This window comes from Mobula hypostoma, chromosome 4 (genome assembly GCF_963921235.1).
Source record: "Mobula hypostoma chromosome 4, sMobHyp1.1, whole genome shotgun sequence".
Lineage (NCBI taxonomy): Eukaryota > Metazoa > Chordata > Chondrichthyes > Myliobatiformes > Myliobatidae > Mobula > Mobula hypostoma.
Window position 1 is genome coordinate 90,193,121 of NC_086100.1, and position 26,576 is coordinate 90,219,696.

Sequence of the window (26,576 nt, forward strand, 5' to 3'; positions counted from 1 at the left end):
ATGCAAGACACATCTTGTGAGGTTAATTAAATTTAGTTTATTGTTCGATATCAGGAGAGCTTGGCAGGAGCAGGAGTAGCGAACTGGACAAGAACTGAGAACTACGACTAGGCTGGGACTAAGGGTCTGGGCTAGGACTCGGAATTGGCTCCCAGAACTAGAGGAGACATGAAGAGGATAGGGTATGGACTCCGAGCCCGAGACTGGGCAAGGACCCAGTACCTGGGTCTTGTCTCGGGCTTGGACCCCAGAACCAGGCATGGACATGATATGGGCTAGGGAGAGGAGGAACATGGGAACACAGAGCCTCGGTCTCGGGAGAGCAGGTACATGGAACCATGGACACATACACAGAACACAGAGCCGGACCCCTCTTTGGGTACAGAACATGGGGCCGGGACTCATGACCCTCCGCGGGGCAATGGCAAGATGGCCTGACTTACCTCACGGAGGCGAGGACAGGACAAGACATGACTCCCCGCGGGGCAACGGCAAGATGGTCAGACTTACCCCATGGAGGCGAGGACCAGACAAGACAAAACATGACCCCCAGCGGAGCAACGGCAAGATGGCCTGACTTACCCCATGGAGGCGAGGACAAGACAAGACAAGACCAACACGAATGAACACCAGACAGTACCTATCTAGCTCCGGCGATGGAACTAGACCGAAGAGCAGGCGGGGGCTGCAGACGAGAGCTAGAGGCGAGAGGGGCAGAGACGGGATTCAGACAAGGGGGTAGGACAGCAGTCACAGACTGCCAGGGCCAGGACTTGACTCAGAACTGGGAGGCCGCCAGGGCCAGGACTTGACTTGGTGCTTGAATGCCGCCAGGGCGAGGACTTGACTTGGAGCTTGAATGCCGCCAGGGCCAGGGCTTGACTTGGAGCTTGAATGCCGCCAGGGACAGGACTTGACTTGGTGCTTGAATACCGCCAGGGCCAGGACTTGACTTGGTGCTGGAATGCCGCCGGAGCCAGGACTTGACTTGGAGCCTCCGGGTAGTGGTGAGCTCTCGACTCGGCCCGGGAACAGTAGACAGCGGTTCTTGATTCCCTCCAGCGGGTTAACTGACGGACCCACCTTGGTGAGAAAACTTTGCAGGTTCGCTTTGGCGAGGTAAATGGACAGGGTTGCTCCGGTGAGGAAAAGGCGAATTACCGGCACTCGCTTTGTCAGAGACTAGGTTTGCTCCGGCCAGATGACATCGGCACACCGTACCTTACATGACTTTGCAGACACTCCCGCGCCGAACGGCTGAAAGCTGGAGACTATAAACTACCAGATCAGCCGAGTGTTAATTGCCTCTAAACATCAAAGTCGAGGGACACCGGAAAACAGGGAATCAACGGTCCAGATCGTAACATAAACAAGCTAAATTTAAAGGGACCCCGAACCAGACCATGACAGTGTGCACCTCTTTATCAATCCACCGTTCTTTCAACGAGGCCAAAGGTCCTTGAACTCTATGCCCAAACACAAGTTCAAAAGGACTAAAACCAAATGATTCCTGTACTGCCTCCCTTACTACAAAAAGTAGTAAATGTATACCTTCATCCCAGTCCTTTTCATTTTCTGCACATTATGTCCTAATCATAGTTTTGAGGGTAGAATGTAATCTCTCCAAGGCTCCTTGTGGTTCTGGATGATATGCAGATGAGGTAATCTGTTTTGCTCCCAGTTTGTAAACTATCTGCTGAAACAATCCAGACATAAAATATCTACCTTCATCAGATTGTATTTCCTTAGGCAACCCAAAATAAGTAGAGAATTTTATAAGAGTCTTTGTCACAGTTTTGGCTGTTATATTCCTAAGAGGTATTGCCTTTGGAAACCTAGACGCTGTGCACATAATAGTTAACAAATAACTTCCCATTCCTCACTTGCAGGAACTGTAGGAGATCTCCACTTCCTTATTAATACTCCCTTTTAAAATAATATCCTACTGGCACCTTCACAATTTTACTATCAGGAAGAGCTTGTTCCTTTAATTTAACTATCTCAGGATCTCTACCCTGCTCTGCTATCATCTCCTTCCAAGATAAAGACAGATCTTCATTGCCAGACTTATGACAATAACGTTCATCAAATAATGAAGGTAAGAAAGTTTCAGACACATCCTCAAAATTTGAATCTCAAGTTGAACAGTCATGGGTAACAACCTCATCAGTCTTTCATCAATACCTCGGGTTACAACACAGGAAGAATCTGTGATACAATCCCTCTGTGGTTCCTCAGAAATAGGCTTTATTGTCAAATGTACATCAGGAAAAACTTGTCCATTTGCTAAGTCATTCCCTAACAATAGAGGAACATTATTCACAGGTAAACTGGGTTGTAGTCCTACTGTTACAGGCCCTGTAACTGACCCTGACCTTAAATTTACTCTATCTAAATGTACTGGCATAAGGGCACTCCCAACTCCTCTTATATAGTTTACTTCACCAATGTCAGACTCATCACTAAACTTTAGAACACTGTCTATCATTAGTGATTGAGAAGCTCCAGTATCTCTAAGCATTTTTATTGGCACTGGAGTGGATCCCTCTTTCGAGGATACAAATCCTTCAGTTATAAAATGTTCATATCCCCTCTTAACTTGGTCAGACTCTGGCAAAGCTTCATTGGTATTTATCGAACTCTGTGGCTTTACAGGTGTTTCAATATGCTGCACACAAGCATCTGGGACTGCTTCCTTCTCTTTCTTTTTCAATTGAAAACAGTTAGCTATTACATGTCCACGTTTCTTACAATAATTACAAATAATACCAAAATGTCTTTCCTTCACATGTCTCCCTTCATCCTCATCTTTCTCACTAACTTCAGATTTAATTTCTGGTTTACCTTGACTCTCTGTGCTATCTTTCTTTTTAAAAGTCCTACCTGGAGAAAATTTATTATTGTGAATTAAAGCATACTCATCAGCTAACTTAGCAGACTCCTGCAATGTAGCAGCGTCCCTTTTATTTAAGTATGTTCTTACTTCAACAGGAATGCTCCTTTTAAATTCCTCCAGCAAAATCAACTCTTTTAATTTATTATACGCCCCATTCACATTTTTAGAGGAAACCCATCTCTCAAAACACAGGTTTCCCGTAGGCAAATTCTGCATAAGTTTTTTCCACAGATTTCTTCATATTTCTGAATCTTTCTCTATACGCTTCCGGAACCAACTCATACGCCTTCAGTATATACTGTTTGACAATATCATAATCCAGTACTTGCTCAGCATTTAAAGCTGTGTAAACTTGTTGTGCTTTCCCTTTTATTACACTTTGTAACATCACTGGCCATTGCTCTTTCGGCCACTTTAGACTCAGAGCAACAGTTTTGAAATGTTAGAAATATTTGTCCACTTCTATCTCATTGAATGGAGGAGCCAAAATAAGCTCTCGACTAGCTACAAACTGTTTCCTAAAACTAGAGGACTGATTCTCGGATTTTAATTTCTCCATCTGTAGCTCAAACTCTCTCCTTTTATTTGCTTCTCTTTCTGCAAATTCCCTTTTCCTATGGGCTTCTCTAGCCTCGAATTTCTTCTGTTTATTTTCAGCTTCTAACCGACTTCTTTCCAAATCAGCTTCTAATTGCTTTAACTTTATTTGTTCAATATGTAACTGCATTTCCAGATTACTCATTGGAAACCTATCTAACACTTCTTCATCAAACTTTCCCAAACTTATATAATGCTCAGCGATTTTTCTCTGAATTATGGGCTTTGTTGTAACCTTCGTAATTCCTTTAATATCCAACCTCCTAGCAATCTCGGATACAACACCCTTTCTCGCCGTCGCTAAAAACTCCAGGTCTGGCGTTTCCATAAAGCCATCGACATTCACTGCTGCCGAATACCACTCACACCCCAATCAACAAAAGAATTGGGTATTTCCCTATTCCAAATCAGAATGATACTTAATCAAGCACTTAAGCTCAAAATTGGAACATATCTGGACGAGCCCCCAAATTTATGTCACGTGATCAGCAACAACGAATATCAATCGAGTCAGGTTTTATAAAAACAATCAACCATTTATTAAACTCTGCTCAATATTAAAAAAATAAACAAATGAAAATCTTAACCGGAAGTAAACGGCTATGCGGCTATTAAACAAACTGTCACTCAGTACTGGTTCTTAAAGCGATAAATGCGAAAACAGTTCTTAAAGTGGTAAATTCAAACACAGTTCTTAGAATGGTACATTCAAAAGTCCAAGAGATTTATACAGTCATTTAGGAGAGACTTTCCTGAAGTAAAGAATTCCTCCAGGACACAACGTCACTGCCAATCCCAGCTGGATCCTACTTTGTCCGTAGGATTCACGATGACGGAAATAAAATGGTTTAAAGGCACTGACCTTTCCCTCTGGATACTAGATAGTGCACAGCCTTTTCTGCTGCTTTTAGCAGAGGCTATCTCATGCAGATCACTCTTTCTTGAACGAATTCAATAATGGTCGATTCTATCCGAAACTGCCGAATGACCCCTTCAGGTTCCCGTCTTCACTCTCCAATGCTACTGAAAAGATACATCAACAAACCTGGCAGTGATTGGTTCAACTGCTGGCCCAACACTTTTGTACCTTACAAAAGAATGTAAAACTCTGTTTTAATCAAAACTGCATCGTAAGGCAAATACAGAGCAGGATATCTGGCTGATGTTCTAACTGGAAAACCTAACTGTGTCACCCCAGGGGTCTCCTTTTATACCCATGGTGAACATGTCATCACGTGACCTCAAATCGGTGGGAAAATTACATCAGGCGACCTCCAAAAGACCATTACATCATGGTCATAAGACAGTCACAAGATATCCATGAGGTATGTAACAGTATGATAGGGACAACTGACAGTGGCTAAATTAATCTGCCAACACTTTCAGGATGTGGAAGGAACCAGAGGAAACACATGCGGTCACAGAGAGAACGTGCAAACTTCCCATAGACAGCACTGGAGGCCAGGATCAGTGAAGCCATGAGGCAACAGCTCTACTAGCTGCAACGCATTGTCACCTGCTGTGTATTTAATTATCAGTAATATTTGAGTAATATCGTTCGATTAAACATTCCTGTTTGTTTAAATAATTCATTACGGGTTATATGTAAAAGCACATAACTGAATCGCATGCGTCATCATGCCACCATGTCATATGTGCGTGCCTCGTTTAAAGTAAAACCGAAGTACATGAGTTACCAAGGTCTCAGACCTTAATTAGCTTGTTAGGGCTATGGCTTGTCCACAGTCATCGCTAGGAAAGACCAGATGATGCAAATTTCAAAGCTTTATAAATACCCTGACTCCTCAAATATTGTCCCAACAATCAACAGCCATGGGCTCCTCTAAGCAGCTGCCTAGTACTCTGAAAATTAAAATAAATGATACCTACAAAGCAGGAGAAGGCAATAAGAAAATAGCAAAGTGTTTTCAGGTAGCCATTTCCTCAGTTCATAATGTAATTAAGAAATGGCAATTAACAGAAACGGTGGAGGTCAAGTTGAGGTCTGAAAGACCAAGAAAACTTTCCGAGAGAACTACTCATAGGATTGCTAGAAAGGCAAATCAAAATCCCTGTTTGACTGTAAAAGACCTTCAAGAAGAATTAGCAGACTCTGGAGTGGTGGTGCACTGTTCTACTGTGCAGTGACCCCTGCACAAATATGACCTTCATGGAAGAGTTATCAGAAGAAAACCTTTCCTGCATCTTTACCACGAAATTCAGCATCAGAAGTTTGCAAAGGCACATCTAAACAAGCCTGATGCATTTTGGAAACAAGTCCTGTGAACCAATGACATTAAAATAGAACTTTTTGGCCACAATGAGCAACGATATGTTTGGAGAAAGGAAGGTGCAGAATTTCATGAAAAGAACACCCCTCCAATTATTAAGCACGGGGGTGGATCGATCTTGCTTTGGGCTTGTGCTGCAGTCAGTGGCATGGGGAAAATTTCAATGGTAGAGGGAAGAATGAATTCAATTAAATACCAGCAAATTCTGGAAGCAAACATCACACCATCTGTAAAAAAGCTGAAGATGAAAAGAGGATGGCTTCTACAACAGGATAATGATCCTAAACACACTTCAAAATCCACAATGGACTACCTCAAGAGGTGCAAGCTGAAGGTTTTGCCATGGCCTTCACAGTCCCCCAAACTAAACATCATCGAAAATCTGTGGATAAACCTCAAAAGAGCAGTGCATGCAAGATGGCCCAAGAATCTCACAGAGCTAGAAGCCTTTTGCAAGGAAGAATGGGTGAAAATCCCCCAAACAAGAATTGAAAGACTCTTAGCTGGCTACAGAAAGCGTTTACAAGCTGTGATACTTGCCAAAGTGGGTGTTACTAAGTACTGACCATGCAGGGTGCCCAAATGTTTGCTGTGGGCCCTTTTCCTTTTTTGTTATTTTGAAACTGTAAAAGATGGAAATAAAAAAGTAATCTTGCTTAAAATATTAAAGAAATGTGTCATTTTTAACTTCATGCCTTTTGGAAATCAGGTTTTCTTTTACTTGCTTAACTATTCACAATTTCAGAAGTTTTGACCCGGGTGCCCAAACTTTTGCATGCCACTATGTACTGGAGAAAAGATAACTCCTGTGGGAATGACATCTACGAGAGAGAAATACAACAACGAACAAGCCACATTGGACTTGAATGTGGTAGAAACAGGAGGGTCAGCATTGTGGGGATGTGAATGGCTGAGACAAACTACAATTTGATTGGCGATCCGTCCACTATTTGCATGTCACACCCCCTGCAATAGTCAATTGATGCTGAATTAAGAAAGGTACTGGATGATGCCACAGCAGTGTTCAAGGATGGCATTGATAAACTCAAACATATCTAAAGTGAAGTTGTGCTAAATGAAATTGCTACACCCAAGTTTTGCAAAGCCTGTCTGGATCCTTGTACCATCAGTGATAAAGTAGCCAGTGAGCTAGAATGCATGGAGCCTGAAGGAATTCTTTCTAAGTTTGGATGGAGCCCATGGACAATGTCAGGTTTCCCGGTAGCCTAGAAGAATGGGTCTGTCAGGATCTGTGGTGATTTTAAGGTCACCATTAACCCAGTACTGAAAGTAGATCAATACCCTTTGCCCAGGAGAGAGGATATCTTTGCAAACCTTTCTGGAGGAAAACACTTCAGCAAAATGGACTTAGCTGAGGCTGACCTACAGATGGAGATGGAAGAAGAGTCCAAAGTGTTTCTCACTATAAACACTCACAAAGGGCTTTACCACTATAATGGGCTTTTTTTTGGAGCAGCATCTGCACCTGCACTCTGGCAGAAAGCCATGAACCAGGTGCTGCAAGGCTGCCCAGGCACTCAGTGTTATCTGAAAGATATCATTGCTACTGATAAGGATGACAAGGAACATTTCCAAAATCTCAGGACAGTATTTAAAAGAAAATTAAATTATGGGCTCAGGCCATGATGCAACAAGTGTGGATTATTTAAACCCAGCACCATTTACTGTGATCCCCACTATTGACACACAAGGATTACACAAGTGTACTGAGAAAATTCAAGCAGTGTTGGACGCCCCAAGGCCAAAGGATGTGTCACATCTGTGGTCCTTTTCAGTATTTGTCAATTACTGGAACAGGTTCCTGGCAACACTGGCTTCTGTGCTACATCCCTTGAACTCATTACTACAGATCAGGAAGAAATGGCTAAAGCAGTGTGAGGTGGTTTTCAAAAAGGTAAAGGAAATGGTGATGTCAGACAATATACTCGTACATTATGACCCACATTGTCAAGTGAAGCTGTCCTGTTATGCTTCGCTTTATACAGTCATGTCTCATGCTATGTGTGATGGAAGTGAACGCCCCATAACCTCTGCATTATATTCCTTTACCACTGCAGAGAGAAATGACACACCGATCAAAGAGCTTGTTATGCACTGTTTGGGATGGCAACACATCCAGAAGATGCCGAGCACATCTTGGTAAGGAAAAAAAGAAAGGAGAAGGTGTCCCGAGCTGTCAGAACCACTTTTGCGGTCCAGAGTAAATCCCAACAACCACCGCAAAGGAGCCTCCAGAACCTGAGATTGTTTCACAGCCACAAACCTCACCTATCAAGGAAAGTGACCCTCTCCCCTTGTCAGAAAAGACATTACCTCACAAGAGTAAGAAATCCTCCACAAAGATTAAATCTTTAGGTCTGAATGGGATAATTTAATATTTACTATGCTGTGTATGTTTGTATAGTAGTTGTATCACGCAGTATACCATATGTGTGACTGTATGTATATGCATATATATGTTGAGATGCATTCTGCCTTGAGTTGGTGTTTATAGCTAAGCAGGGAGGATTGATGTGCATTTAATATTTCAGTAATATTTTAAACATATTGTTGGATTAAGAATTCTTGTTTGTTTAATTCATTACAGGCTATGAGTAAAAGGCCATAATACCATAAGATATAGGAGCAGAATTGGCCATTTGGCCAATGGAGCCTGCTCCATCATTTCATCATGTCTATTCTATATTCCTCTCAGCCCCAATCTCCTGCCTTCTCCCTGTATCCCTTCATGCCCTGACTAATCAAGAATCTATCAGCCTCTGCCTTAAATATACCATATGAGCTGGCCTCCACAGCTGCCTGTGACAACGAATTCCACAGATTCACCACTCTCTGGCTAAAGAAATTTCTCCTCATCTTCATTTCAAAAGGATGTCCCTCTATTCTGAGGCTGTATCCTCTGGTCTTAGATACCCCCACTAGAGGGGACATCCTCTCCGCATCCACTTTATCAAGGCCTGTCAATATTCGATAGGTTTCAATGACGACACTCTTCATTCTTCTGAATTCCAGTGAGTAGAGGCCAGAGCCATCAAATGCTCTCATATGACAAGCCTTTCAATCTTGGAATCATTTTTGTGAACCTCCTTTGAACCCTCTCCAATGACAGCACATCCTTTCTCAGATAAGGGGCCCAAAACTATTCACAATACTTCACATGAAGCCTCACCAGTGCTTTATAAAGACTCACCATTATACCCTTGCCTGTATATTCTAGTCCTCTCAGAATCAATGCTAACATCGCATTTGTCTTCCTCACCACCAACTCAACCTGGAAATTAACCTTTAGGGAATCCTACATAAAGACAATCGCAAGTCTCTTTGCACCACAGACTTTTGAATTTCCTCTCCACCTAGAAAATAATCTACCCTTTTATTTCTTCTACCAAAGTGCATGAGCATGCACTTCCCAACTCTGGATTCCATCTACCACTTATTTGCCTATTCTTCAAATCAGTCTCAGTCCTTCTGTTTCCTCTCTATTTCCTCAAAACAACCTTCCCCTCCACCTAACTTCGTATCGTTTGCAAACTTGGCCACAAAGCCATCTAGTCTGTCATCCAGATCATTAATATACAATGTAAAAAGAAGAGGTCCCAACACAGACCACTAGTCACTGGCAGACAACCAGAAAAGGCTCCTTTTATTCCCTAGGAAGAGGTACAGTCGACGTTTCAGGCCGAGACCCTTCATCAGAAGGGTCTTGGCCTGAAATGTCGACTGTACCTCTTCCTAGAGATGCTGCCTGGCCTGCTGCGTTCACCAGCAACTTTGATGTGTGTTGCTTGATTTTCCAACATCTGCAGGATTCCTCATGTTTGCATCCTTTTATTCCCACTCTTTGCATCCTGTCAATCAGCCACTGCTTTATTCATGCTAGTATCTTTCCTGTAATACCATGGACTCTTAACTTGTTAAGCAGCCTCATGTGTGACACCTTGTCAAAGGCCTTCTGGCAATCCAAGTACAAAACATCTAATGATTCTCCTTTGTCTATCCTGCCTGTTATTTCTTCAAAGAACAGCAACAGATTGGTTTAGGCATGATTTTCCCTTGAGGCAACCATTTATCATGCACCTCCAAATGCCCGAAAGTCACATCTTTAACAATTGACTCTAATGTCTGAGGTCAGACTAACTGCCTATCATTTCCTTTCTTCTGTCTCTCTCCCTTCTTGAAGGGCGCAGTGGCATTTGCAAATTTCCATTCCTCTGGAACCATGTTAGAATCAATTGATTCTTGAAAGATCATTACTAATGCCTCCACAATCTCTTCAGCCACCTCTTTCAGAACCCTGGGGTGTAGACCATCTGGTATCTGATTTATCTACCTTCATACTTTTCAGTTTCCCAAGAACCTTCTCACTATTAATGGCAACTTTACACAGTTCTTCCCCCGACACTCTCAAACTTCTGGCATATTGCTAGTGTCTTCCACAGTGAAGACTGATGCAAAATACTTATTCAGTTCATCCGCTATTTCCTTGTCCCCCATTATTATGTCTCCAGCATCATTTTGCAGTGGTCCGATATCTATTGTCTTCTCTCTTTTACACTTCATGTATCTGAAAAAGCTTTTGATATCCTTTTTAATATTATTGGATAGCTTACCTTTGTATTCCATCTTTTCCTTCTATATAACTTTTTATTTGCCTTCTGCCGGTCTTTAAAAGCTTGTTAATCCTCTAATTTCCCACCAATTTTTGCTCTATTGCATGCCCTCCCTTTGGCTTTTATGTTGGTTTTGACTTGTCTTATCAATCATGGTTGTGTCTTCCTGCTTTCAGAAAACTTCTTCCTCTTTGAGATGTATATATTCTGTGCCTTCCAACTAGCTCCCAGAAATTCCAGCCATTGCTGTTCTTCTGTCATCAATGCCAGTGTTTTTTCCCAATCAATTTTGGTCAGCTCCTCTCTCATGCCTCTGTAATTCCCATTACTCCACTGTAATATTGATACATCTGACTTTAGCTCCTCCTTCTCAAATTGCAGGGTGAATTCAATCATATTGTGATTTCTTTCCCCTAAGGGTTCCTATAACTTAAGCTCTGTAATCAATTCTGGTTCAAAGTACAAAGTACTTTGGCAGAGTACAAAGTAAATGGCAGGATACTTGGTAGTGTGGAGGAGCAGAGGGATCTGGGGGTACATGTCCACAGATCCCTGAAAGTTGCCTCACAGGTGGATAGGGTAGTTAAGAAAGCTTATGGGGTGTTAGCTTTCATAAGTCGAGGGATAGAGTTTAAGAGTCGCGATGTAATGAAGTTTGAAGTTAATAACTCATTGGGGTGATTGATAAGTTCGTGGCCTAAGGTAGAAGGAGCTGAGTTATTAACTTCAAACTTTCTGCATAATCGCTTATAGTTTCCATCCAGGGGGTCAGTGTGGACATGGTGGAGGATTACAAACACCTGGGGATACGAATTGACAATAAACTGGACTAGTCTAAGAACACTGAGGCTGTCTACAAGAAGGGTCAGAGCCGTCTCTATTGCCTGAGGAGACTGAGGTCCTTTAACATCTGCCGGACGATGCTGAGGATGTTCTATGAGATTGTGGTGGTCAGTGCTATCATGTTTGCTGTTGTGTGCTGGGGCAGCAGGCTGAGGGTAGCAGACACCAACAGAATCAACAAACTCATTTGTAAGGCCAGTGATGTTGTGGGGATGGAACTGGACTCTCTGACGGTGGTGTCTGAAAAGGTGATGCTGTCCAAGTTGCATGCCATCTTGGACAATGTCTCCTATCCACTACATAATGTACTGGTTGGGCACAGGAGTACATTCAGCCAGAGACTCATTCCACCGAGATGCAACACAGAGCGTCATAGGAAGTCATTCCTGCCTGTGGCCATCAAAGTTTACAACTCCTCCCTTGGAGGGTCAGACACCCTGAGCCAATAGGCTGGTCCTGGACTTATTTCCTGGCATAATTTACAAACTACTATTTAACTATTTATGGTTTTATTACTATTTATTATTTATGGTGCAACTGTAACGAAAACCAATTTCCCCCGGGATCAATAAAGTATGACTATGACTATGACTATATGACTATGCAAGTAACGAGAGCTGTATAACTCATCTCCTTCTACCTTAGGCCACAAACTTATCAATTACCCCTGCCGTGGACACTTTCTGGAGGTTCAAAATCTGTATGCACCACGACCGCTGACTAGTGTGTAAATGTAGGAGGGGACTATGTTGAAAAATAAATGTGCTAGGTTTTCTAAAATTTACTCCTTCTACCTTAGGGCATGAACTTATCAATCACACCTTGTAACACCTTCAGTTCTGTATTCATCCTTTTTCATTTTGTCTGCCTTTTGCCTTGCAGCTCATCCTGTTGATTGTAATTTTGCCCTATCATCAACCTCTCCTTGCTTGGAGTCTCACTACACATTGCCTCTGTAAACCAACAGCCTCATCCTCAGCATTATCACTCAGGTTCCCATCGCCCTGACAAATTAGTTTAAACCAACCCAAACAACTCTATCAAAGTAACAATATAACATATGTCATCACGCCACTGTGTCATACATGCGCGCCTCTCTTATAGTAAAAATGAAGTGCACAGGTTATCTCCTGTGCTCCCATCTCTTTCGTGAAATTACTTTTATACTTTGGAGCTACTATACGTTATCACCACCTTTTTTGTGATTTACATAGTGATGAAATTGTTGGAAAAAATATTACGTGGCCTTATAATCCTTAATTAAAATGTAGAGAGAAGAAAATGATTTAGACTGGTAACATTTTAATTAAATTTAGAGGGATTATTCAGATCTCTGATGTTCTGAGCTAGAGCTGGAGGTGTACCTTGTGAAGAATGTTGGGAGAGCAGCAGCAAATCAAGAGCAGTTTAATTGTACAGATCCCTTCTCTAATAAAAATGACCCCAAGCAACATTACTGGGAACCGCTAGTAAATTCAAGGAAAAGGTTTTCATGGAAGTGATGCATACTGCATGATGGCGGTCAGATTATGATTGTTAGTGGTTCCAATCTCTTTTCTGCTTCATTCTATAGTCTGAAAGCCACAATTAGATCTCCAACTTCAGTCCACTAACCATGCACTATACTATGTCTTTATTGATTAGACTTTGTCTAAAGATTTTATTCTTTGTTTAAAGCATTTGAACTCCTTAAATAAATTACTACCTTGTGGCCACGCATAAAGCAAATCTTGCTTTACCTGTAACCCTCCGTTAGATTTCACTCACTCCTGGGTATTGACTGTTACTTACAAGCTTATGAAACAATTCTGAAAAGTAACTCATTCATGTCCCTGTACTATGATGGCTAGCCAAATCATACAAGACACAGAGATGATACTGTTGAATCAGAATCAGGTTTCATATCAGTGGCATATGTTGTTGTTTTGTGGCAGTAGTACATTGCAACATATGATGATAAACACTATAAATTATAACAGGTACGTATATAAAAAAACAGAAAATTAATTGAAATCAATAGTGCAAAAAGAGAGGGAAAATACTGAGGTAGTGCCAATGGGTTCATTGTCCATGCAGAAATCTGAAGATGGAGGTGAGGAAGCTGTTCTTGAAACGTTGAATGTGTGTCTTTAGGCTCCTGTACCACCTCCTTGATGGTAGCAATGAGAAGAGGGCATGTCCTGGGTGATGGGGTTCCTTAATGATGGATGCTGCCTTTTTGAGGTATCGCCTTTTGAAGGTGTCCTGGATGATGGGGTGGCTGGTGCCCATGATGAAGCTGGATGAGTTTACAACTTCCTGCAGCTTTTTCCAATCCTGTGTCGTGGCCTTTCCATACCAGATGGTGATGCAACCAGTTAGAATGCTCTCCGCAGTACATCTGTAGAAATCTGCAAGTGTCTTTGGTGACATATCAACTATCTTCAAACTCTAATGAAATACATCCACTGCCATGCCTTCTTTGTAATTGCGTCACCATGTTTGATCAAGGATAGACCCTCAGAGATGTTCACACCCAGGAAATTGAAGCTGCTTGACCTTTCTACTTCTGATCCCTTGATGAGGACTGGTGTTTCTTCCCCGATTTCCCCTTCTTGAAGTCCAAATTCAGCTCCTTATTTTTACTGATGTTGAGTCCAAATTTGCTGCGACACTACTCAACCAACTGATCTAACTCCCTCCTGTACACCTCCTTGTCATCACTTTAAATTCTGCCACCAATAGTCTGTCATCATTAAATTTATAGATGGTGTTTGTGTTGTGAAGAAAGAGGCTAAGCATGCATCCTTGGTGTGTGCCAGTTTTGATTGCCAGCAAGGAGATTATGTTATTTCAATTTCTCACATAGTGGTCTCCCAGTGAGGAAGTCAAGGATCCAGTTGCAGAGGACGGTACAGAGGTCCGGGTTTTAGAGCTTGCTGATTGGAACTGAGTTGTGTTGAATGTTGAGCTGTATTCAATAAACAGCAGCCTGATATAGGTGTTTCCATTGTCCAGGTGATCTAAGGACAAATGTAGAGCCAATGAGATTGCATCTGCTGTAGACCTATTATGGCAATAGGCAAATTGCAGCAGGTCCAGTTGCTTGCTTAGGCAAAAGCCGATTCTAGCCATAAAGCCTTTCATCACAGTAGATATGAGTGCCACTGGGCGACAGTTGTTCAGGCAGCTCACCTTACACTTCTTGGGCACTGGTATGATTGTTGCCCACTGGAAGCTGTAATTCACTGGTGAATCTTCCACCAGCCTTTCAGACAGTGCATTTACAAACTTGCATTATAGCATTATAAAACTCAAGTTAAGCTACATCTGGAGTATTGCAATGAATACTCATCACCTGTTATAGGAAAAATGTGGAAGCTTTAGAAAGAGTTCAGAAGTGGTTTACTGTGATGCTGGCTGGATTAGAGAGCATGTGCGATATAAAGAGGTTGGACATACCAGGGTTGACGTTTCTAGTGTGGTGGAGGCTAAGGGATCACCTGGTGGTTTATAAAATTATGAGAGGCATGGGTAGATGAGATGGCAGGTAAATTTTTTCACAGGATCAAGACATCAAGTACTAGAGGAACATACATAAAATGCTGGAGGAACTCAGCAGGTCAGGCAGCATCGATGAAAAAGAGTAAACAGTTAATTTTTTAGGCGGAGACACTTCAAGATTGAGAGGGAAGAGAGGGAATACTAGAGGGCATGCATTTAAAGAGAGAAGGGTTAAGTTCAAGAGATGTGCAAGGCAACTTTTTTATGCAGAGTTGTGGGTGCCTGCTGTTGCTGCCAGAGGTATTGTGGAGGCAAATTGGAAATGTCATAGATAAGTATAGTACAGAAACAGGCTCTTTGGCTCATCTAGTCCATGCTAAAACCATTTAAACTGCCTATTCCATCAACCTGCACCGAGGCCATATCCCTCCATACCCCTACCATCCATGTACTTATTCAAACTTCTCTTAAACTTTAAAATCGATCTCGCATCCACGATTTCTGCTGGCAACTTGTTCCATACTCTCATTGCCCTGAGTGAAAAAGTTTCTGCTCATGTTCTCCTTAAACTTCTCACCTTTCACCCTTAGCCCATGACCTCTGGTTATTGTCCCACCCAAACTCAGTGGGAAAAACTTGCCTGGATTTCTCCTATCTATACTCCTTATAATTTTGTATGCTTCTATCAAATCTCCTCTCAATCTTCGATGTTCTATGTTCAACTCCAAATGGAATTGGAATTGAACTATTGTATTTTCACATGTGCAGAAATACAGTGGAAACTTGTTTTTCGTACTGTTCATCATTGCACAGTGCAAGGTAAAACAACAGCGGAACGCAAAATAAAGCATAATAGCTACAGAGAAAGTGCAGTACAAGTAAACAAAAAGGTGCAAGATCATTATGAAGTAGTTGGGAGGACAGTGTTCATCTTAACAAACTAGGGAACTATTCAATAGTCTTATAACAGTGGGGTAGAAGCTTTACTTTAGCTGGTGGTATATACTTTTAATCTTCTGTCCAATAGACTAGGGGCGAAGAGAGAATGACTGAGGTGGGAAATCATTAACATACTGTATAAAATGAAAAGAAGCTGTCCCAATACCCACAACTACACAACACCACTAGTCACCAGCACCCAACCAGAACAAGCCCCCTTTATTCCCACTCTTTGCCCCCTACCAGACAGCTGATATTCTATTCATGCTTGTAATCCCATGGGTTTTTATCTTGTTAAACAGCCTCATGTGCAGCATCTTGTCAAAATCCAAGAAAACAACATCTACTAACTCTCTTTTGTCTATCCTGCCTGTTATTTCTTCAAAGAATTCCTACAGATTTGCCGAGCGAGATTTCCTCTTAAGGAAACTATGCTGATTTTGGCCTACTTTATCACATGCAATTTTCCAGACTTGCAGAACTATTCCAGAACCTTGTGATTCTTGAAAGATCATTACTAATGTCTCCACAATCACTTCAGCTACCTCTTTCAGGATCCTGGCGTGTGTACCATCTGGTCAAGGTGATCTCAGGCCTTTAAGTTTTTTTTGCCATTTCTTTGTCACTCATTGCTACCTCTCCAGCATAATTTTTCAGCAGTCTAATACCTATTTTTGCCTGTCTTTTACTCTTGATAAAGATGCTAAAAATTATGGAGCCTTCTTTGATATTATTGGCTAGTTTACCTTCAAATTTCATCTTTCCTTTCTCAATTGGTTGTTTTTTGAAAGCTTTCCAATCCTCTAACTACCCGTTAATTTTTGCTACATTATATGCCCTCTCTTTTGCTCTTATGCTGTCTTTGATTTCCCTTGACAGCAACAGTTGCCTCGTCCTTCCTTTAGAATACTTCTTCATCCTTGGGATGTGTCTATCTTGTGCCTTCTGAATGGCCCCCAGAAACACCAGCCACTACTGCTCTGCCATCATCTGTAATACTGTCCCCTTCCGATCAACTTTGGCCAGCTCCTATCTCATGCCTCCGTAATTCTCTTTATTCCACTGTAATAATGATGCATCTAGCTTTATCTTCTCTCTCTCAAATGTCAGACCTGCCAATCTAACTGTGCTACAAGAACATCTTCCTTATTGCATATACTATGTGCATTCAAATATAACACCTTCAGTCCTGTATTCATCAACCTTTTCAATTTTCCCCCATATTACACTTTAACTCATCCCACTGACTGCAATTTTGCCCAATCATCTGCCTGTCCTTCCTCACAATCTCACTGTATCGACTTGTATACCAACTGCCACATTCTCAGCCCTTTCACTCCAGTTCCCATCCCCTCCTTGCCAGCTTAGTTTAAAACCCCTTCAACAGCTCTAGTGAACTTGGTCCCCTTCAGGTTCAGGTGTAAATTGTCCTTTTTGTATAGGTTGTATCTTCCCCAGACGATGCAGAAATCTGACACTCCACCCTTGCACCATTTCCTCAGCTACTCATTCATCTGTACTACAATCCTATTCCTGCCTTGACCAGTATGTGGTACTGGGAGTATTCCAGGGATTACTGCCTTGGAGGCCCTGCTCTTCAGCCTTCTCCCTAACTCCCTATACTCACTGCTGGACCTTTCTCCCTATGTCATTGATGTCAATGTGCGCCACAACCTCTGACTGCTCACCCTCCCTCTTGAGAATCTTCTGCAGCTACTCTGAGACATCCTGGACCTTAGCACCTGGGAGGCAACACACCATTCTAGCTTCTCTTTTGTGGCCATAGAATGTGCAGTATGTCCCACTACCTTTCAAGTTCTCCCATCACTACTGGTCCGCCTGACGTTACCCAAATTGGACACCGTGCCATTGGCCTGGCTGCTGCTGCTGTGCCCTGATAGGTCATTCCTCCACCCCCACCACCCCAGCAGTATCCAAAGGGGTATACTTGTTGGACAAGGGAACCCTGCACTAACTGCTTACTCCCCTTACTTCTCCTGCTGGTCACCCATCTCCTATCTGAAGCCTACACTTTGGTTTTATCCACCTCAGTAAAGCTCTCATTTGTGAAGTTTTCAGCCTTCTGGTTGGTGCTGAGAACATCCAGCTGTGGCTACACTTCCTTGACCTAGTCATCAGGGAGACTGTTAGGTACGCTGAAATCCCACATCTCACAGGAGGAGCATTCTTCTGTCTGAACTGCCATCCTGTCTGCCCTTGTTATACCTCTAACTTCTCAAGCTTAAGTTGTAGCCTCCACCTGTTCTTGCCCAAACCTTTTGAACAAAAGCCTGACCTCTCCAATACTGGCTGCTCCACTTAAAATTTACTTCTTTTTATTTGCCCTTGCTAATTAACCTAAAATAATATTAACGCACACATTTCCCTGCTCCACAGACTAGTCCCAACAAGCCCCACTTGCTTTTTAAAACTGGCCCCTGAAGTCCACGTGGAACTGTCTCCAACTCACTCTGCAATCTCCTGCTCCACAGACAAGTCCCAGCAGGCCATGTTATTTTAAAACTGGTGCATAAGATCCACAAGGAACTATCTCCAGCTCACTCCGCAGATGTCAGTGGCATCAACAGAGCGTTGTATGAAGGGAGATCATGGATAGCTGGCACTAAGGTGATTATAGGGAGGATATAGGAGGCAGTGAGGGTAAGGGGGAGGGATGAAATAGGCTGGAGAGGTTGCCTCTGGGGTAGAGACTAAAGTGAATAGATTTCATTAGAAGAGGTGGTGACGTGATGTTGAGTGGGGCAGAGACAGTAATCAGGGATCTGCAGAACCGGGAAGCAGATCAGATGTTTGTCTGTCTGGAGCATGTCAAGAACAACCATTCTTTTCCTTTTGGGGAGTTGATGGGAAAATGTGAATAAAAATATGGGAATAGTGTCAGATTTATGTAAATGTGTGCTTAATGGTTTCTGGTGAATCGCCTGGTTCAGTACTGGATGACTCCATCAGACCAGTTTACTTTCTTTAGTGGATGTTGCAAAAGCTAAGGTGAACAGGGAACTTTGGCCAGAGTCCTGATCAATAATACTCTTCCACCAATATCAAAAGTGAATCACTATTTGGTTTCTCTTTCCTCTTTACTGAAACTTGCTATGCACAAATTGGGTGAGTGTCCCAGTTTTGACATTAAAACACTGTTTTGTTTGCTTCAATGGGCTTTCAGCTATCCTGAGGACATGAAAGACACTGTACAAATGCAAGTGATTCCTTTGATGCTGTGGTCTCATTTGTTCACTGTGGGTTAGAGCAGACACACAGACATTCCCTCTTTCAGCTTCTTCAGGAGTCATTCCAGCATCTCCTGTTTTGATAATTAACACTTCTGCCTGTGTACAGCAAAACCAGCCAGTCAGAATTGGTGGGAGAGGAGACACAAGGCACTGCAGACATGGGAATCTGTTTTTTTTTGCTGTGGAAAAGGAACTGATTTGTCATCATTGTTCCAGCAACACTGTCTGCTCCTGATTTGGATTTGGAATTCCATCATTTGTCTAAATCTGCTCCATGTAAGTAGATTTACTGTCAACTTAAGTTATTTAAGTGAAACCCAGCTCATTAATTTCCATCTGATTGGCGTATTACACACTGGATGGACAGGATGAACATTAACTTCTGCAGATATACTGTTGAAAGTATTCTGACTGGTTGCATCACGGTCTGGTAGCAATGCAATTGCACAGTCATGTAAAAAGCTGCAGGGACCTTCCCACCAGCACTACAAGAAGCACTGTCTCAAAAAGGCAACATCTATCATCACAAATCCCCACCATTCCACCATCTTCTTGCAGCTATACCATCAGCTTGAACTTCCACACCACTGGGTTCAAGGACAGCTACTTCTCTTCAACCATGTAATTCTTGGACACAACCCTAATCACCAGAGTTGGCCCAGACTATGACCACTTTGAGCAGTTTGCACTGCAATGTTTAGCTTTTGTTTTCTGTTTTCTTGTAAAGATTGTGCATAATTAATGTGTCATTTATATTTTTCTTGAGAATGCTGTTTAAATGATGCCATGTGTCTGTGATGCTGCTGCAATTACATCTCTGAACATTGAAGTATGTTTTTCATTACACTAGTGCAGACATATGTTTGTGCATGACAACAAACTAGTCTTTGGTGAACACATCTGATGTTAGCTGCAACCACAGCAGCTTTTGTTACTTGAGACACACTAACAACAGGGAGTGGTGTATAGCATCAAAAACCCAAAGTGACTTCCAATATCACTCAATCCACACTGATGGTTAAATGCCCCAACAAAGCCTGGAAAATGCCCCAAAGCTAACTTACTGGTGTCACTGTCAAACAGATAAAACTGACCAGCTGTAATCCACAAATTACCAAATCAGGAAAAGAAACATCCTCAGATACATTGTTCATAATATGTGAAAAATTGGAGTTTGAGTTGATTTAAAGATTAGACATTAAATTATCTACACAGCAGGTGACAAACCAGCCAGTGTATCTGTACTGGACTTTTGGAAGGTCTGGATCTGTCTCTGAACACCCTAGTACTGAGGCCGTAGTCCCAATCAGCCCTCTGCATGCAGTATGCCATGTCACTTGCATATCCAGTACGAGAACTCCAAAACAGGCACTCCATTCCAAGGTCTATATCTGGAGATGTTCACTGGGAACTTCCAGCTTATAACAACTCAAAGTGGGAGTGAACATTCCAGAGTGATAATCAACACTGTTAAGTAATCCCTTGAATGCAAGTGAGTGGTGTTGAGAGAATAAAATGGATGATTGTAGAGAAGTACTTAATAATCAGCATGGATTTGATAGGCAGAAGAGCCCCATTTCTGTGAAGTATACTTCTATGTCCCTATATAAATGGTGGAAAATGTGTGCCATCTCCTTCTCTTTCAGGGTAAAGGCATGGAAGCCAGTGGAAAGAGGTGGGACAGGGAGAGCTGGTGGAAGGAGAAAACACAAAATAATCTGCAGATGCTGGGGTCAAAGCAACACATACAACACGCTGGAGGGACTCAGCAGGTCGGGCAGCATCCGTGGAAAAGATTATTCGACGTTTTAGGCTGGAACCCTTCGTCAGGACTGTAGAGGGAAGGGGCAGAGGCCCTATAAAGAAGGTGGGGAGTGGGGAGGGTGGACCTGCTGAGTTCCTCCAGCATGTTGTGAGTGGTGGAAGGAGAGTTGGAAGAGATTTAGTTTGTCAACTAAAACACTCAAAAACGTTTCTAGATGTACTGTGGAGAGCATTCTGACAGGTTGCATCACTGGGGGCGGGGAGGGTGCTACTGCGCAGCACTGAAAGAAGCTGCAGAAAATTGTAAAATTAGTTAGCTCCATCTTGGGTACTAGTGTTTGTAGTACCCAAGACATCTTTAATATTAAGGACCCCCATCATCCAGGACATGCCCTCTTCTCATTGTCACCATCAGGAAGGAGGTACAGAAGCCTGAAGGCCCACACTCAGTGATTCAGGAACAGATTCTTCCCCTCTGCCATCCTATTCCTAAATGGACATTGAACCCATGAACACTACCTCACTTTAAAAAAAAATATTATTTCATATATATATATATATACTTAATGTAATTGATTTACTTATTTATTTTTCTTTATTATCATGTATTGCATTGAACTGCTGCTGCTAAGTTAACAACTTTTATGACACGTTTGTGACAATAAACCTGATTCTGACCTCTCCAGCCATCCGCCCACATTGCCAGCCAGCACCTCTTGGTCTCATCAGACTTTTGGAATACACAAAACCAGAATGGAAGTAAGTCGGTCTCTAAGCCAGAGAGACATCTCACCCTTTTTCCATGGGAATGCAAATATTTCCCTTTGAACATGATAAATTTGATTCTTCGACTCTGTCAACTAATAGTCCCCATTTGTAAAACCTTAAAATAACTCTCTTGCCTATGATTCTTTTGGTTAGATTCTTCCTTTCATAAGTAAAACAACCTTCAAGATAAATAAGAGTCGAATCTGCTTTCTTAATTTGATCAGTTTGATTCATTTTTATTGAGTGCATTTAGTACAATACTTTCCAAAACTTAATTGTTACAAACTTAAACATACTTCACACAAATAACAAACAGGAAATGTACAGGGAAAGCAAAACAAAACAGAACAGAATTTCATTCCATATTTACAGGGTGCTGCTCGCAACATGCCTGAGCAATTTGGGGAAACAAATGTGTAAAAGTCACGAAGGAGTACGAACAGGAGGTGGGCAGCTTAGATACAACCTTGGCCACTGGGACTCGTGTTCATTCTGTGGCTGAGCTCACCCAACTCCTTCCACTGGCTTCCATGCCTTTACCCTGAAAGAGAAGTAGACAAAGGACTGTTACTGGTTCATAGGCTCTGGAAGGCATGGTTATTACACACTTCATAATCTCACACTCAGGTCAGACAGCATCTGTGGAGATAGTGTCAGAGGTAAATTGTCAGGTCAATGACCTTTCATCAGAACTGACCTTTGAAGTGCAGTCCTTGAAACAAGCAATTTATGAACAGAATGCTCATATAAACTGCACTGCGATACTGACCAGATAATGTTTTAATGATGCTAATTGGGACGTAAGTGCAAAGCAGTGAATTGTACAAGATACAGTAGGATCACCAGAAGTTCTTAAAGTGGAAGTCATTAAATCTTTGAATGACTGGGGAATTGAGAGCTCTGGGGAACTGTCACAGAGGAGGATTTAAGGCCAGGATGGACCACGGCAGGCTTGAGAGGCCAAATGGCCTACTCCTGTCCCATTTTCCTGTGCTCTTGTATTGGGGAGGAATCTTTCAAAAATGACACTTGGATGCGTGAAGTGTTCCACTTTTTAATGGAACATCCTATAGGCAGTGTGGGAGGACACAACAGGTCCCGTGAGATAGTTCACTGAACAGTCTGTTAAATACTGTACATTTGGCAGAATGCATCATCACCTGAACTCACCAATAAGCACCAAGGCTTCACCTAACTGGCAGTGAGAGGCAGTGAGGAGCCCTCCAACCAGAAGCTCCTGACACAGTTGGTGCCTTACCTAAACACATGCTTCCCTTGGGGAGGCTACAATGTCAATGAGGCAATACTCATCCCATTGGGGACTGTAGACTTGTAAAAGTCGGGAACAGAAAAGAAGGATTCTTGCCAGGGTTTATCCAAGCAGCTATGTCAAAGAGGACTCTCTTATCTATGGGCTGTTCCCAAATGCTTAAGTCATGACAAATATTAAATGCTGCTGGGAGATCATAAGACCATAAGACATAGGAGTAGAATTATGCCATTTGGCCCATCGAGTCTGCTCTATTTCATCATGACTGGTCCATTTCCCTCGCAATGCCATTCTCCTGCCTTCTCCCAATAACATTTCACGCTCCCAACTAATCAAGAACCTATCAACCTCCACCTTAAATACATTAAATGGCCCAGCCTCCACAGCTGTTGGCAATTTTGCCCAATCTTCTGCCTGTCCTTCCTCACAGTCTCACTACACACCGCCTCTGTTTGCGTACCAACTGCTCCATCTTCAGTCTTACAACTCAGTTTCCCATCTCTCCTGCCAAATTAGTTTCAAATTATTGAGAGACACTCTTTGGTCTGCCTAAAACATATTATAATTCCAGCACAAAGAGAAATCCATAAAGGAAGTCTATTGACAGGCACATTTCATATGAACTGAGGGATGGGTCGCAGCTCAATGCAGCCAACACAAAGGCTCTGTGGAGGAGCACCACAGTCCTGCTGCCACTGTACACAGGGGACTAGGTGCTATGTAACAACCCTTCCAAGATTTGAAGTGTTTCATCATTCAGGCGGGTCCCTTGACGAAAACTGAGTGTAATGATGCCTAGTACATTGAAAATTCAAACATTACATTGAGGATAATCGCAAAACCCCAAATCTTTTAGGAATATATCAGAAGGTGAAAGGTAGCTAAGGAAAGAATAGGTCCTGTCAGAGGCAAAAATAGAAAGCTATGTGTGGAGCCATTGGATCTAATCAAATTCTGAACTGAAAAACCTTCTGGTCAAGATGGCGCCTGCGTACAATCCTTCTTCAGTCAACATCTTCTGGATAGATCAAGAAACGCCAAAGAAAGCAGGATCTCCCAGTGGCCACACATTTTAATTCCACGGCCCATTCCCATTCTGATATGTCTATCCACACCCTCCTCTACTGCAAAGATAAAGCCACACTCAGGTTGGAGGAACACCACCTTATATTCCATCTGGGTAGTCTCCAACCTGATGGCATGAGCATTGACTTCTCAAACTTCCGCTAATGCCCCACCTCCCCCCGTACCCCATCCTTCATTTATTTATATACACACATTCTTTTTCTCTCTCTCCTTTTTCACCCTCTGTCCCTCTCATTATACCCCTTGCCCATCCTCGGGGTTTCCCCCCTCCCCCTTTCTTTCTCCCTAGGCCTCCTGTCCCATGATCCTTTTTGCCAATCACCTGTCCAGCTCTTGGCTCCATCCCTCCCCCTCCTGTCTTCTCCTATCATTTTGGATCTCCCCCTCCCCCTCCCACTTTCAAATCTCTTACTAGCTCTTCCTTCAGTTAGTCCTGACGAAGGGTCTCGGCCCAAAATGTTGACTGTAACCTCTTCCTAGAGATGCTGCCTGACCTGCTGCATTCACCAGCAACTTTGATTGTGTTGCTTGTTATTTCAGTTTTTTATGTCTTTTATGATTGTGTTTTGACTTGAATATGATTTTGGAACTGTTGGAGCCTGTGCAGTTTGCAGTTTGGAGATCAATTGGGTGTTTCTGTAGTCAGGCACTGATTAGTATGGGCCATGTGTTTCTGTGCAGGGGAGATCATGTCTCACAAACTTAATTGGGAGTTTTGGGGAGGTAACTAATAAAATTGATCAAGGCAGGGTGATAGGTGCCATTCCATAAACTTTAGCAAGTCTTTTGACAGTCTCCATGGCAGACTGGTCCAGGCATTTCGAGCAGATGGGATTCAAGTTGTGTTGGCAAACTGGTCCTAATATTGGTTTGTGATAGGAGGCAGAAGGTACTGGCTGAGGAATGCTTATGACCACTTTAGTACCACAGCCACCAGTATATGACCACTATTATTTTATATATATATATATATATATATATATATATATATAGTTAGGATTGGTGGACTGATTAGCAAGTTTTCTGATAACACAAGAATTATTATTGGATAGTGAAGAAGTTGTGAAAGGAAAGAGAAGGAAATAGATCATATGGATAGATGGCCAGAGTGATGGTAGAAGGAATTTAATCCAGGTAAGTGGGAGGTAGTGTATTTTGGGATAACAGGACATATACAGTAAATGGCAGAGACACATGAATGCTAACTTACAGGGAAGCTTTGGAGTGCAAAGTTAAAGCTCCCTGAAAATGGTGATACAGGTAGACAGGATAGTTAAGATGACATTTGGTATACTTGCTTTCATAGTTCAGGCATTGAGTATAACAGCCATGTTGTAGCTGTGGTTAGAATACACATTGTATGCAGTTCTGGTCACAACACTACAAGAAAGAAGTGGTGGCATTAGGGAGAACACAGAAGAGATTCACCAGGATGTTGTCTGGAATGGAAAGCTGCAGCTGCATGCAGACACTGGATACTCTCTGCTTAATTTCACTAGAATATAGAAAGCTGAGGGGTGACCTTCTTTAAGTTTATGAAACCTAATAGCTAGGGTAGATAGTCATTTTCCAAGGACCAAGGACACTAGAACTAAAGGGCACAGTTTTACGATAAGAAAGAAGCTGTTGATGAAAGTCAGTGAAGATGAGGGCTGTTGCTCATCTTCAAAGGACAGTGAGTCTCCTGCAGGATCAACAAGAATGGAGGCCCATGTGTGCAAGAGGTATAAAGGTACACATTTGGCAAGTCCAGAGTTAAAGGCCTGGAGTTGGGGTGCTGTCATCGGTAAGTGTAGAGTTCAAGACCTGGAACTTGGGGTGCTGTTTTCAGTGAGTCAAGAGTTCGAGATCTGGAGTTCAGGGTCCCATCATAGATGAATTCTGGGGTTGATACTGAAGATTGAAGCTTGAAGATCGATCAGAAGCCTGGAAGTTAAGTCCAACGGCTGAAGCCCTAGCGAAGTAGGGGATCCAATATCTGTGAGTCCAATGGAGGGTGAAAACCCAGAGGTGGACTGTCCTGGGGCTGGAGAACTTTCTGTGCGTGTGAGAGATTGGGTGGGCGGGTGGGTAAATAGGAGAGAAGAAAGGGCTTGGTTTTGCTGTTGTCTGCTAAACATTGTGGGAATGTTATGCTGGCGCCTGAATGTGTGGCAATATTTGTGGGCTGCCCCCAGCACATCCTCAGGTTGATTTGGTTGTTAACACAGGCAACACATTTCAATACATGTTTCAATGTACACGAGATAAATACTGTAAATGAATCGGAATCTTTGATGAAAGAAGTTTAAACAAGTTCTGAGGGCATGTGTTTCATCCAGAGGATGATGGTTATCTACAATGAGCTGCCAGAGAAGGTGGTAGCAGATGTAAATGTAAGGCATCCAGATAGATACCTGGATAAGAAGAGGTATACAGGCCTAATGTGCACAGATCCGATTAATTTAGATTGCACCATGGTTAGCAGGGACAGCTGGGCTGAAGGACCCACTTCTGCCCCATGTTGGATGGCTACAAAGGTATAGATCGGATAACAATATAAGCTGGACTACACAGCGAATGCAAAGAAAGCCATGCAATGCTTTGTGTATACTTTATTTATCCATTATTTTATGAATAAAGTTTATTTTTGAAATAGATAATCTTTACAAAATATCACTAAAGATAGGGAAAAGATTCAGTTACAGTCAACATGGGTGAAACCTTGTATATAGTACACAAGGACTCATTTTCTGAGGAACAGATTTAAGAAGCAGA

General features: G+C 42.4%; 1 protein-coding gene across 5 annotated transcripts in view; it reads right to left on the bottom strand.

The window, feature by feature from the left end:
- Nucleotides 1-21,692: 21,692 nt before the first annotated feature.
- The window catches only part of LOC134345458 (ephrin type-B receptor 1), a 700,860-nt gene continuing 695,976 nt past the window's right edge, over nucleotides 21,693-26,576 (bottom strand). For all 5 annotated transcript variants that reach the window (XM_063046149.1, XM_063046152.1, XM_063046151.1 and 2 more), the window contains one exon: nucleotides 21,693-22,004. Coding sequence is in view for 2 of the 5 variants with exons in the window: in XM_063046152.1 (XP_062902222.1) it covers nucleotides 21,968-22,004 (37 nt within the window). In the remaining 3 variants the exon portion in view is untranslated. The remainder of the gene's footprint in view (nucleotides 22,005-26,576) is intronic.